At 40.6% G+C, this 14,908-nt stretch overlaps 1 protein-coding gene across 3 annotated transcripts in view; it reads right to left on the bottom strand.

The window, feature by feature from the left end:
- Positions 1 to 476: 476 nt before the first annotated feature.
- The window catches only part of LOC130197694 (E3 ubiquitin-protein ligase RNF31), a 37,022-nt gene continuing 22,590 nt past the window's right edge, over positions 477 to 14,908 (bottom strand). For all 3 annotated transcript variants that reach the window (XM_056420517.1, XM_056420518.1, XM_056420519.1), the window contains exons 17-24: positions 14,474 to 14,563; positions 14,132 to 14,246; positions 12,258 to 12,370; positions 11,371 to 11,481; positions 9,512 to 9,560; positions 7,462 to 7,558; positions 3,480 to 3,645; positions 477 to 1,786 (exon numbers count right to left, since the gene is read on the bottom strand). In XM_056420517.1, the coding sequence (XP_056276492.1) occupies positions 1,736 to 1,786; positions 3,480 to 3,645; positions 7,462 to 7,558; positions 9,512 to 9,560; positions 11,371 to 11,481; positions 12,258 to 12,370; positions 14,132 to 14,246; positions 14,474 to 14,563 (792 nt within the window). In that variant the 3' untranslated portion in view covers positions 477 to 1,735. The remainder of the gene's footprint in view (positions 1,787 to 3,479; positions 3,646 to 7,461; positions 7,559 to 9,511; positions 9,561 to 11,370; positions 11,482 to 12,257; positions 12,371 to 14,131; positions 14,247 to 14,473; positions 14,564 to 14,908) is intronic.

The raw sequence follows: 14,908 nt of genomic DNA, 5'->3' as shown, positions 1-14,908 counted from the left end.
TGAACAATTGAAATATGTGGATGTGAGATTCTGAACACTAATAAAATATAATAAAAAATAAAAAAAAGTAAACAAAACAAAAAAGCAGTTAACATTAAAGTCCTCCTCCATTAAAAATAAATAAAAATAAAGTCTCTTTGAATTAAAAGCTTCAGCTAAATGTAAAGTAAGACACAAAGGTTACATTTGACACATCTTAACCCATCCGAGGCCTTTTATTGTTTTTTACCTGTATTTTGGTTAGGCCGCCTCCCCTTGTTCTGAACCACCAATGAGCCTCCAAGCAACCAGTTGACGTCCTTGTGGGTTCTCGGAGGCCTTTGCCTGGATGCTCGGGCACCATCATTTCACCACAGGTAAAAACAGAAGCCCTGGCACATCGCTCGTGTCGAGCGTCGGGCCTCGCGGTTCGGTTCTGTCCTTCCTTCTCGTGGACAGAGAGGTTGACCACGACAATGACGAGTCAAACACGGGGGGGGGGGGGGGGGTGGCCACAAAGAGCGTTTATTCAGAGGACGGAACCACCTCATGCACGCCGGCGGGGGGGTTTACACTTCTGGTTCATCTCTCAGCTCGACCACTCAAAGTATTCAAGAAGAAAAACTCCCGAAACAAATATTCCTTTTTACTTTTTTACATCTTCTTCAGGTGACAAACCCGTCCTACGCGAGTTCACATTCGCCCAATCAAACGATCCGCTTTGCAACCACGAACGCAACGACGAGCGTCTCCTGTGAATCCGTCGATACAACGCGTGTCGGGTTAGAACATGTCAAGATTATTCAGTTTGACACATTCCATGAAACGTAATGGAGACCTGGGGGCGTCCATCCTGGAGTGAGTGGGGTCACATTGCTGGTTCACTTTTAACCGTGGTAGGGTGGTGGTGGGGGGGGGGGTTGGCACGGTAACCGTGTGCCGCATGGCTCCGGAGCGGATTCAGTTTGTGAGGATCCGATGTAAACGACGTCTGATTGGTCGTGCTGCTGTCCATGTCTACAGGATGCAGGACCCGCCCCCCTCGGCTTCTGATTGGCTTGCGCTTGATATTCTTACACTAACCCACTACTGCTTTAGTCCAGTCACACAACGCCCCCAAACAAGACGAGGGGCCAAGGCCACGCCCACTTCAGGACAGGAAGTGGACAGTGTAATACGTCATCTTTGTTCCAGAGCAACTTTGACCTCACCCAACACATGTTGCTACGAGCCAATCAGAAGCAGAGGGAGGCGGGTCATGACTTGCTCCATCCTCAGAAAAAGAAATGTACTGACAAAATATGCAGATTTTACAATAGAGTGAAGAGTAATGAAGATCAAAGGAGAGATTTAGAGTTCCATGATAGGTGTCACATCTAGTTGGACACTGATCTCACTGATTTCACCGATTTAGCTCCCAGTAAATCAAAACATTGCCAAATTGATGTTGGTCAGAATACCTTCGTAAAAAATATATCATCTCCACTTTTTGCTGTTTATTTAATTGTTAACTGTCTTTTAAAAATGAATTTCAGCTGCATATCTCCTGGTCTTCTTCTTGTCCTTTATGAATTAATCTGCCATTTTCTGGAGCTCAGCGCTGGATCAGTTAACCAACAGCATCCAGTCAGAGCTTCAGAGATCAGTGGAACACAAGTTCATATTTACAGACCCACAACACAAAGGAAGCTGCTGCCGCTTCAGTGTCTTTCAGCTGAGTTGAAAAGTCAGCATGCAGGAAACAGGAAGTGATCCGTTACTTCTTGCGTGGCACCTTGTCGCCGAGCGGCACTTCATCCATCAGTTTCTGCAGAGGGACACGAAGAGATATCAGTGTATAATATATATATATATATATTTCTATATAAATATATATATATATATATTAGGGCTGTCAGCGTTAACGCGTTAATCTATGCGATTAATTTGGCCGCGTTAACGCACTAAAATATTTTAACGCAATTAACGCAACTTTGTTTACTTCCGGTGTTCGTTGACGTTTTTTCACTCCCCTGAATTTCAAAACGCGGCAGTACGGTTTGACACCGTTTCCGTTTTTAAAACAATTATTTCTCCGCGAAAATAAGGATCATAAATCAGTTTAACTCGTGGATGAATCAGTCGGGTTTCCTCCTGCTCCTCCTTCCTCCCGTCTCCCCCTCCGATACACAGAGGAACGAAGGGGCGACGTGTCGGGTGACGCGGCGCGGAAAGAACGCGACACACGAAACCTTCAACGTGATTTGTCAATCCGTTTGTCTGTCAACATTTTGCGAAAAAAACAACCAATGAACACTCAGTAAATCACAAGGACCTCCCACCTCACAGGTGAGGCTCATTAGCAGCCTGTCAGTCAGAGAGCAGAGAACACGACACCAGGACAACTGAGCCTCATTGAATAGAGCTGAGATTGTTCTGGAATGTTTGATGTAGAACACGTGGGTATGTCTCATATGCAAACGCCTTTAAAAGGTGAATTTAATTTTTTTTGTAAAATGTATAAAATGAGCCCAGCCTGTGAATGTCAGTCAGTTACCAAGGCCACTGGTTCTGCTGTTCAGTGTTAAAGATGACAGGACCAATGGGGTCTCAATATACTTCTTTTTTTTTACTAATCTGATGTTTCACTGAAGAAACAATTTATCATCCACGATATTAAATACCTCGCTGGCACTTTATAGGTAGGAGCCTCTTTGAAAACACAGCTCTGTGTGAAGTTTGGTCTTTAAAAAGAAGGAAAAATTCATTCATCGCGATGAATGAATTTCAAAATGTGCGATTAATTAGTTAAATTTTTGTAATCGATTGACAGCCCAAATATATATATATTTCTATATCTATATATCAATATTAAAGTTCCAGAAATCCACAACAATTGTAAAAACAATATATGACCATTTAGGAAGAAGATCATGAAATCATTATCGAGTGCAGAAAACGCCAGAGAATATTCAGGTTTTTAAAAATATTTTTACATTTGTTTATGCTGAATTCTCTCTCCTGACCACCAGGGGGCGACTCCTCTGGTTGTATAGAAGTCTATGCTTCATGTGTTAAAGCTGCATTCTCTCTACTGACCCCCAGTGGTTGACTCTTCTGGTTGTATAGAAGTCTATGCTTCATGTGTTAAACCTGCGTACTCTCCACTGACCACCAGGGGTTGACTCCTCTAGTTGTATAGAAGTATATGCTTCATGTGTTAAAGCTGCATTCTCTCTGCTGACCACCAGGGGGCGACTCCTCTGATTGTATAGAAGTCTATGCTTCATGTGTTAAAGCTGCATTCTCTTGAACTGACCACCAGGGGTTGACTCCTCTGGTTGTATAGAAGTATATGCTTCATGTGTTGAAGCTGCATTCTCTCTCCTGACCACCAGGGGGCGACTCCTCTGGTCGTCTAGAAGTCAATGCTTCATGTGTTAAAGCTGCATTCTCTCTCCTGACCACCAGGGGGCGACTGGTTGTTGTAAAGACATTCCCGTGTGACCCCCCCCACTGACCTGGAGCAGCTGGCTGCAGTAGGTGGCGCTGTCCTCCCCGTCCCGCCGGCCGTCCTCCACCTTGTACCTCCTGCAGGCCAGCAGCAGCTCGTTGGAGCTGAAGAGGCGGGCGGGGTCGATGGAGTGGCTGTTGATCAGGCTGACCAGGTACTCCCGGTAATGCTTCCTGGACGCCAGAACAACGCCGCGTTAGCATGATGATATCTAAAAATATATGTATATATATATATATATGTATATATATATACATATCTATGTATATACAGTATATACATAGATATAAATATATCTTTGTATATATACATATACAGGGGTGCACATAACTGGTACGCAGGGGCGAAAATAATCAACAATGCGTAATGCCACTTGTGTTACTTTGCGTACTGACCGATCTGATGTTGGTCGTCTCTAACCAGCAGCATGTCACTGTCTCTACGTGTCGCGTTAAAACTTCTCGGCTCTCCGTTTCGCGCGCCGCATAGCTCCGATGCCGGCGTGTGCGGGCACATCGGGACTAAAAAAAGTCACTAGCACCCCCCCCCCCCATCAACAACTCCTCTCAGCCGCGATGCTCGCACACAGGTGAGCACACTCTCACTGTATATATATACATAGATTAAATATATCTATGTATATATATCAGGCATGAAAACGGGTCAGGGGTGAAAAAGGTGAGGAGGATGGGGCGCGGGGGGGGGGGGGTGCTGGTGGTGACTTCCACGAACATCGATGTTGGACGTTGTATGATAATCTGTAGGTCCTCCATTCTGACACCAAGTCAGTGATCGGGCCCTATAATACTATAATAATAGTAATATTGTGTATAATATGGTCATTCATGAACCAACTTCCTTTTTGTTGTTTTTGGCGTGAACAAGTCTTCAAGTCTTGAGCTCTGCTGAGCCATGAGTCTGTTCCATGAGTCTGTTCCTCGAGTCTGTTCTGCCTCTACCTGGTTGTCACGATCTTCTATACCATACCTGCCATAAATATCATGATACAATACCATAAAAACAGTATACCATAAATACGATACTGGTATATTTATCTATAATAGTAATAAATAAAATATCTGTATGGTTCACTTTTTACCAAATTTTTCAACACTTAACAAGTGACAGTAATATTAGTATGAATACAGCAAGATATTAATGAAACTACATGGAGCCGTCATAGCATTGATCAATGATTATACACTATGAGGCCGTTAGTCTCTGACCAGAGGATACAGAGTTCATCAGGAAGAGCAGCTGGAGAGTTACACAACTTTACAGACTGAACTTAAACATTTCACTTCTGGCATCTTTTTTTAATTTGTATTTTTAAAGCCGAAAATTCCGCCACTTAACGCCCCTCGCTGTGAGCGCTGCGCTGCGCGTACAAACAGCTCGATACGGAGCAGCGCGTGCGCTCTGATCGCTCTTTTAATGAAGTATTGAGACTAAAAATATGCTAAATCACATCGCTCTTAACGTACGGGTACTTTGTTAGCATCGCTCCACCGTGCAGCGCGACAGCAGCAGAAGTAGCGGCTAACATTCAAGCTAACCTAAACCACCAAACGCTGAAGACATCTTGACGCTGATTGGCCGAGACGCGACACGTCCCATCAAAGTTGTTTTATTGCGAAGAGCAACACTTCACACTTTCTCCGCGTCCCACTCCAATCTCATAAACGCCGGCCGGCCAATTGATCCCCCTACCCCAAAACAAAAACTCTTCGGATCTACACGATTCACGTAAGTCACCTATTTTGGTTTCAAAACGGCGAATTTCACCGAAAGGTGAGGGATTCTCATGCCTGATATATATATGAATATATATGTGTATATGTATATATAAACATATATATAAATATATACGTTCATATGTATATATATATATGTATATGTACACTACCGTTCAAAAGTTTTGGGTCACTTAGAAATGTCTTCATTTTTCAAAGAAAAGCACAGTTTTTTCAATAAAGATAACATTAATCATAAATACCCTCTATACATTGTTAATGTGGTAAATGACTCTTCAATGTGGAAACGTCTGGTTTCTAATGAAATATCTCCAGAGGTGTATAGAGGCCCATTTCCATCAACTATCACTCCAGTGTTCTAATGGTACATTGTGTTTGCTAATCGCCTTAGAAGACTAATGTCTGATTAGAAAACCCGTGCAATTATGTTAGCACAGCTGAAAACAGTTATGCTGGTGATTTAAGCGATACAACTGGCCTTCCTTTGAGCTTGAAGTTTGAAGAACAAAATGAATACTTCAAATATTAATCATTATTTCTTACCTTGTCAATGTCCTGACTATATTTTATATTCAATTTTCAATTCATTTGATAAATAAAAGTGAGTTTTCATGGAAGACACAACATTGTCTGGATGACCCCAAACTTTTGAACGGTAGTGTATGTGTATATATATATATATGTATATACAGGACTGTCTCAGAAAATTAGAATATTGTGATAAAGTTCTTTATTTTCTGTAATGCAATTAAAAACAAAATGTCATGCATTCTGGATTCATTACAAATCAACTGAAATATTGCAAGCCTTTTATTCTTTTAATATTGCTGATTATGGCTTACAGCTTAAGAAAACTCCAAAATCCTATCTCATAAAATTTTAATATTTCCTCAGACCAAGTAAAAAAAAAGATTTATAACAGCTGAGTGTTTGTCAAGGCTCAGGAAACCCTTGCAGGTGTTTCGAGTTAATTAGACAATTCAAGTGATTTGTTTAATACCCTACTAGTATACTTTTTCATGATATTCTAATATTTAGAGATAGGATATTTGAGTTTTCTTAAGCTGTAAGCCATAATCAGCAATAAATCAGAATAAAAGGCTTGCAATATTTCAGTTGATTTGTAATGAATCCAGAATGCATGACATTTTTGTTTTTTTAATTGCATTACAGAAAATAAAGAACTTCATCACAATATTCTAATTTTCTGAGACAGTCCTGTATATACATACATATAAATATATATATACATATACATATATATATGTATATACATATATATATATATATGAATGTATATATATATATATTTATGTATATATATATATGTATATACATAAATATATATATAAATATTTATATATATATATATATATATATATATGAATGTATATATAGAGGAGGTTTTCATAGAGGAGAAGGACTTTTATATAGCAGTTAAAAATCAAAGCCACAGAGAGTAAAATGTGACCGGAACAAAGAGAGAAAGAATAAATAAACCACTTGAGGGTCAGAGGGTCAACCTGGCTGGAGCGGTACCAGAACACAATGCATGGAAACCAGCCCGTATCCATGGTACCTCGTTATTCCACAGCCTTCCCTGAAGCCCTAATGACTGAGGGTTGATCACCATGGAAACAAGTGGAGCGTCTTCTAAAGGTCTACAGCAGGGCTATAGGGCTGCCACAAGGAGAGATACAGGAGAACATTCCTGCCGACGGCTATGAGGCTCTACAACAGTTCACCTCTTGCCAGATCACCCTAACCCTTCTTATATTTTGTGTTTTGTTCTTTTTATTCTTGTGTGTTGCTGCTACTGACTCGACAAATTTCCCCTTGGGGATTAATAAAGTATATATCTATCTATCTATCTATTCAACTTCAGTAGCAAGTGGGCCGAATAAGAAAATCACGGGGGGTGTGAGGGCCGCACAGGGGGGGGGGGGTGCTAGTGAGAGTCGCGCGCGAGCCGAGAAGGATTGTTGACGGGGGAGGGGGGGGGGGGAGTGAAACTCGATGGCTCTGGATTAGATGTCTCAATGTATAAAAGAGGCGTGTCCGTCAGTTTTATTTTTTCTTACCAAGCTATAGTGATTTGCAGGCAGTCTTGCGGGCCGTAGTTAAACTCAAACGGGCCGCTAGTTGAATAGGCCTGGTCTACAGGAACACATCAAGCCCCGCCCTGTCTGGACATGCGGTGCCGATCATAGAGCATAAAGTGTGAAGTGGTCTTACTCGCACAGTTCGGCGTGTCCGGGCTGGGTCTGAGCCCCGCAGGCCGAGTCCGGCTGCTGGCCGCCCTCATCCTTCTGCTCCACGACGCCACACAGACCTGCAGACGGGGACCGGCAAGAATAACAGAAAGACATATACATTTACATATATATATACCGTACATATATATAAACATATATAAATATATTTATATAAATATATATATACATAAATATATATATATATATATATATTGTGTTTCTAATTGTTGTTTCAAAGAGACTTGTGTTCACTGTTTCTATTGTTTCTATATCTATACTCTGTGTTCGTCCTTTTCATCCTGACACAGTGAATGCAAAATGCATGAAATGAATTACATATTGTACATACCATGTGTTGCATCTCACCTCATTTGATTCTTCATTTGGGCATTTTAAATACTCAATATGGTCACGTGTACAACTGAATGTCTGTTAATGTGTGTCCATGTGACTCTAGAGGGCTGAACCAGGTTCACCTGGTCCAGGTCTAGAGATGCTGCTGCAGGCTGAGAGGCTGAGGGGGACGCTGAGGATACACTGAGCTCCTCTCTCCTCTCTCCTTATGGACGCTGAGGATACACTGAGCTCCTCTCTCCTCTCTCCTTATGGACGCTGAGGATACACTGAGCTCCTCTCTCCTCTCCTCTCTCCTTATGGACGCTTAGGATACACTGAGCTCCTCTCTCCTCTCCTCTCTCCTTATGGACGCTTAGGATACACTGAGCTCCTCTCCTCTCTCCTTATGGACGCTTAGGATACACTGAGCTCCTCTCTCCTCTCCTCTCTCCTTATGGACATTTAGGATACACTGAGCTCCTCTCCTCTCCTCTCTCCTTATGGACGCTTAGGATACACTGAGCTCCTCTCTCCTCTCTCCTTATGGACGCTTAGGATACACTGAGCTCCTCTCCTCTCCTCTCTCCTTATGGACGTTTAGGATACACTGAGCTCCTATCTCCTCTCCTCTCTCCTTATGGACGCTTAGGATACACTGAGCTCCTCTCCTCTCCTCTCTCCTTATGGACGCTTAGGATACACTGAGCTCCTCTCCTCTCCTCTCTCCTTATGGACGCTTAGGATACACTGAGCTCCTCTCTCCTCTCCTCTCTCCTTATGGATGTCTAGGATACACTGAGCTGCTCTCTCTGTCTCTCTCCTTATGGACGTTTAGGATACACTGAGCTCCTCTCTCCTCTCCTCTCTCCTTATGGACGCTTAGGATACACTGAGCTCCTCTCCTCTCTCCTCTCCTTATGGACGCTTAGGATACACTGAGCTCCTCTCTCCTCTCCTCTCTCCTTATGGAAGCTTAGGATACACTGAGCTCCTCTCTCCTCTCCTCTCTCCTTATGGACGCTTAGGATACACTGAGCTCCTCTCTCCTCTCCTCTCTCCTTAGGGACACTAGGATACACTGAGCTCCTCTCTCCTCTCCTCTCTCCTTATGGACGTTTAGGATACACTGAGCACCTCTCTCCTCTCCTCTCTCCTTATGGACGTTTAGGATACACTTAGCACCTCTCTCCTCTCTTCTCTCCTTATGGACGCTTAGGATACACTGAGCACCTCTCTCCTCTCCTCTCTCCTTATGGACGTTTAGGATACACTGAGCACCTCTCTCCTCTCCTCTCTCCTTAGGGACACTAGGATACACTGAGCTCCTCTCTCCTTATGACGTTTAGGATACACTGAGCACCTCTCTCCTCTCCTCTTTCCTTATGACGTTTAGGATACACTGAGCACCTCTCTTCTCTCCTCTCTCCTTAGGGACACTAGGATACACTGAGCTCCTCTCTCCTTATGACGTTTAGGATACACTGAGCACCTCTCTCCTCTCCTCTCTCCTTATGACGTTTAGGATACACTGAGCACCTCTCTCCTCTTCTCTTTTTGGATGAATTTTGCACATTACTAACTCTGCTTCCTCCCCGGAGTCTTTGTGACTCCAAGTTGGCTGGGTGAGTTGGGTTTTGTCGAGCCAGCTAACTTAAAGGAAGCCTGACTTTGTCCAACCTGCTAGTACAACGTACCCGTCTGTGTTCCAGGAGGCGGTTCAGTGTTGAAGGCCACGCCGTTATTCTGAGAGACACAAAGAAAAGGAGAACACAGTTAACACAACAAACCAGAAGAAAACACATTTTGGAAAATATGACCACAAAACAGAAAACACAGGAACATAATAAAATATTACAAAAAATATTAAATATTAAAACAAAACAGAAAACACAGGGACATTTTATAAAATAAAATATTACAACAACATATAAAATATAAAATATTATAAAACAAAACAGAAAACACGGGCACATTTTAGAAAATAAAATATTACAACAAACTATAAAATATTAAATATAAAAAAACAGAAAACACAGGCACATTTTAGAAAGTAAAATATGATAACAAAATATAAAATATTATAAAATAGAAAACACAGGGACATTTTAGAAAATAAAATATTACAACATATTAAATATTAAATATTGCTACAAAACAGAAAACACAGGCACATTTTATAAAATAAAATATTATAACAAAATATAAAACATAAAATATTATAAAACAAAACAGAAAACATGGGCACATTTTAGAAAGTAAAATACAACCAAAGATAAAATAAAAAACATTACAACAAAAAACAGAAAACACAGGCACATTTTAGAAAATAAAATAGTACAACAAACTATGAAATATTAAAAATTAAAACAAAACAGAAAACACAGGGACATTCTAGAAAACTAAATATTACAACAAAATATAAAATATTACAACAAAACAGAAACAGGCACATTTTTTGAAAATAAAATATTACAACAAAATATAAAATATTACAACAAAACAGAAAATGCAGGCGCATTTTAGAAAATATTACAAAAAATATAACATATTAAAACAAAACAGAAAACAAAGGAACATTTTAGAAAATAAAATATTACAACAAAATATAAAATATTACAACAAAACAGAAACAGGCACATTAAAAAAAATAAAATATTAGAACTAACTATTAAATATTATAACAAAACAGAAAATGCAGGCACATTTTCTAAAATGAAATATTACAACAAATATTAAATATTAAAAGCAAACCGAAAACACAGGGACATTTTATAAAATAAAATATTACAATAAATATAAAATATTTGTAAAAAAATTTAAATATTACAACAAAATATTAAATATTACAACAAAACAGAAAAAACAGGCACATTTTAGTAAATATAATATTACAATAAAACAGAACACAAAGGCACATTTTATGAAATAAAATATTACAACAAAATAAAAAATATTACAACAAAAATGAAATTTCAGGGACATTTTATAAAATAAAATACTACCAAAAAATATTAAATTTGTTTACAAAACAGAAAACACAGGGACATTCTATAAAATCAAAATAATACAAAGAATATTTAATATTAAATATTACAACAAAACATAAAAACACAGGGGCATTTTATAAAATTAAAATAATACAACAAATATTTAATATTAAATATTACAACAAAACAGAAAACACAAGGACATTTTATAAAATAAAATATTACAAGAAAATATCAAATATTACAAAAAAACAGAAAACACAGGGACATTTTAGAAACCACAATAAAATAAAATCTAACAAGTTGTGTTATTGTGACATAAAAAAAGTAAACTAATGCATCTACTTTGGAACAGTTTCCAACTAGTTTGTTTTACTAGCAAGAAGTATTCATTCAATCAAACCCATTATACTGGGTGAAGGTTATCAAAATCACCTAAAAATGACAGCATATTTGTAAAAAACATTTATTCAAATATCAATAATTGCACCTCATGTCCATGAGTGTGAGTGAAGCAGCACTCTGTGTGTATGTGTGTGTTTATGTGTATGTGTGTGTGTATGTACCTGTAGTAGAGCCTGCAGTCTGCTGGGTTCCCAGTCTCTCAGGTAGAAGAGGCAGTCTCTGGGATGATGGGCGTGTAGTCCAGACACACTGCACTCGTCCACCGCACACGTCTGATTGGACGACAGGAGAAGAGACAGCATCGCTATATATTTATATATATATATATACACATATATATATAAATATATTTATGTATATATATATTATAAATATATTTATGTATATATATATATATATAAATATATTTATGTATATTTATATAAATACATATTTATATGTATTTATATATATATATACATATAAATATATGTATACATAAATCCTTTTTTTAATGAAAAAAAAAATATATAGGAGTTTATAAATCATCCAACCCAATCGAGCCCAGTGTTTTCCAATTAAATTAGCAGGTAGGTTGACATGTATGACAAATATTTTATTGATTGCTGTCTGGATGTAACGAGAATTTAAAGCATCACAACATGTTGAAGAAGAGTATCTACCCTGCCTTAAAGTCATAAACGGGGCAGAGGTCAGATTTAGGAAATCTCTTTTTTTATTTTCTCCTTTGCCTCTCTGGGCTTCCGTAGTATAGTTTTTTGGGGATTTGACACTTATTTGAGACTTTCATAAATAAATGAATGCATTCTATGTGATATTTGATGATAACCTCTACAGGCAGAACATTGTTAGTCCAACACATTGTGATAACGGCCTCTGTGTGGGGGATTCAGGCATTTTATTATGCTGGTTATCAATCGACTGAAAGGCATAATAATATTCTCTGGGTAGTATTAACAGTTCTATATGGACCACTATGACATCTAATGACACCAGAGTGTATATATATATATATATATATATATATATATATATGTGATGCACTCACCGTGTGGAAGGGATTGTTGCAGCCGCTGCAGAACTGGTAACGACACTGAGAGCAGCAGAAGTGCATACAGCCTCCTTTAGACAGAGCATACTGGAAACGACAGTTAGGACAGGCTGGAGGGAGGAGAGGAGGAGAGGAGAGGAGAGGAGAAAGGTTGAATGGTGAGAAAGAGGAAGAGGGTAAACAGAGAGGAAGAGAGGAGGAGAGGAGAGGAGAAGAGGAGGAGAAGAGTAGAGGAGGAGAGGGGAGAAGAGGAGAAGAGAGGAGAGGAGGAGAGGGGAGAAGAGGAGAAGAGAGGAGAGGAGGAGAGAGGGGAATGGTTGAATGATGAAAAAGAGGAAGAGGATAAACAGAGAGGAGGAGAGAGGAGAAGAGGAGAGGAGGAGAGGGGAAGGGTTGAATAGTGAGAAAGAGGAAGAGGATAAACAGAGAGGAGGAGAGAGGAGAGGAGGAGAGAGGGGAAGGGTTGAATGGTGAGAAGGAGGAAGAGGATAAACAGAGAGGAGGAGAGAGGAGAGAGGAGAGGAGAGAAGAGGAGGAGGAGAGGAGGAGAGAGGGGAAGGGTTGAATGGTGAGAAGGAGGAAGAGGATAAACAGAGAGGAGGAGAAAGGAGAGGAGGAGAGGAGAGGAAGGGTTGAATGGTGAGAAAGAGGAAGAGGATAAACAGAGAGGAGGAGAGAGGAGAGAAGAGGAGGAGGAGAGAGGGGAAGGGTTGAATAGTGAGGAAGAGGATAAACAGAGAGGAGGAGAGAGGAGAGGAGGAGAGTAGAGGAGGAGGAGAGGAGGAGAGAGGGGAAGGGTTGAATGGTGAGAAGGAGGAAGAGGATAAACAGAGAGGAGGAGAGAGGAGAGAATGAGAGGAGAGAAGAGGAGGAGGAGAGGAGGAGAGAGGGGAAGGGTTGAATGGTGAGAAGGAGGAAGAGGATAAACAGAGAGGAGGAGAGGAGAGGAGGAGAGGAGAGAAGAGGAGGAGGAGAGAGGAGAGGAGGGGAGGAGAGAATGAGAGGAGAGAAGAGGAGGAGGAGAGGAGGAGAGAGGGGAAGGGTTGAATGGTGAGAAGGAGGAAGAGGGTAAACAGAGAGGAGGCAGTACATGGAACATGTCAACATGGAAGCTCATTTCTGCCAGGAAAAGAAATGAGAGGAGAACCTTTCTTTATGGTAATAAAGGCATCCCAATGTAAAGTCATAATTATGAGATAATACGACATATTATGAGATGAAAAAGTCAAAATGATGATATATTGACTTTATGACAAAAATGTGATGATTTAATTATTGTACTGCTTCCATAAAGCCCCGTGTGCATTTCAAACTTTCAAGACATCGTACAAACCCTGCATCTTGACTCCGTAAAAGGTGGTTGATTGTTAATCAGCCCCAGCTGGGGCTAATCTGTGTGTGTGTGTGTGTGTCTATCCTTTATGGGGATATACACACAAACACACTCCTCCTCCTCTCCTCTTGTACTGTTTTGTTTCCTCTCCTCCTCCTCTCTTCTTGTAGTGTTTTGTTTCCTCTCCTCTCCTCTTGTACTGTTTCCTCTCCTCCTCCTCTCTTCTTGTAGTGTTTTGTTTCCTCTCCTCTCCTCTTGTACTGTTTCCTCTCCTCTTGTACTGTTTCCTCCTCTCCTCTCCTCCTCTCCTCTCCGTTCCTTTCTTGTGTGCTCATCCTCAAAAAAAAAGCACCAAAGGATGAGCACTCAAGGAAGATATTTGGTAATATCTCTTTATTTATTTGCAGACTGAGCCTTCCCCCCCCCCCACTCCACCCACTCTGCAGCTGAGCCTCACCACCCCCCGCGGCCACACACACATGAGCTAACGTAGAGCCGAGCGGCTAACGGATGACTGATGGCGGGTCAGAGCGCTCACTGATGCCATTGTCTCGCAGGTATCCGGCCAGGCCCTGCCTCTGGTACTCCGGATCGTTCTCTCTCTTCCAGGACTGGTACTGGTCACATGACAGACCTGCATGCTGGCACTCCCACTGCAGAGACCACACACACACACACACACATTTACACCAATCACCATGGTTACCAAACATCCTCCTCCAAAAGGGTAACTCAATTTAAAGTTTTAAGTTTAGTATCATTGTAACAACTCTAACAAACTATTCAGTGTAGTTCAGTTGACTTGACATGAATGAACTGAAGAGTTGTTTACACTTTGATCATCAAGGACAACAATCAACAATCAACACTTTATACTTACAGGCTTTTTACACTGAGCACAGAAACTGTTGCGGCACTGAAAACAGGTGACTTTAAGCTGGTCTCCATCATAGATGAACCCATACGAACACTGAGGAGAGGAGAGGAGGAGAGGAGGAAAGGAGAGGAAACAGTACAAGAGGAGAGGAGAGGAAACAAAACAGTAAAAGAGGAGAGGAGAGGAAACAGAGGAGAGGAGAGGAGATGAGACAGTACGAGAGGGGAGGAGATGAAAGGAAACAGTACAAGAGGAGAGGAGAGGAAACAAAACAGTACAAGAGGAGAGGAGAGGAGACAAAACAGTACAAGAGGAGAGGAGAGGAAACAGTACAAGAGGAGAGGGGAGGAGACAAAACAGTACAAGAGGAGAGGAGAGGAAACAGGACAAGAGGAGACGAGAGGAAACAGAGGAGAGGGGAGGAGAAGAGAGGAAACA

Source organism: Pseudoliparis swirei, chromosome 8 (assembly GCF_029220125.1).
Source record: "Pseudoliparis swirei isolate HS2019 ecotype Mariana Trench chromosome 8, NWPU_hadal_v1, whole genome shotgun sequence".
NCBI classification, from domain to species: Eukaryota; Metazoa; Chordata; class Actinopteri; order Perciformes; family Liparidae; genus Pseudoliparis; species Pseudoliparis swirei.
This window is presented reverse-complemented; position numbering and strand designations above follow the sequence as displayed.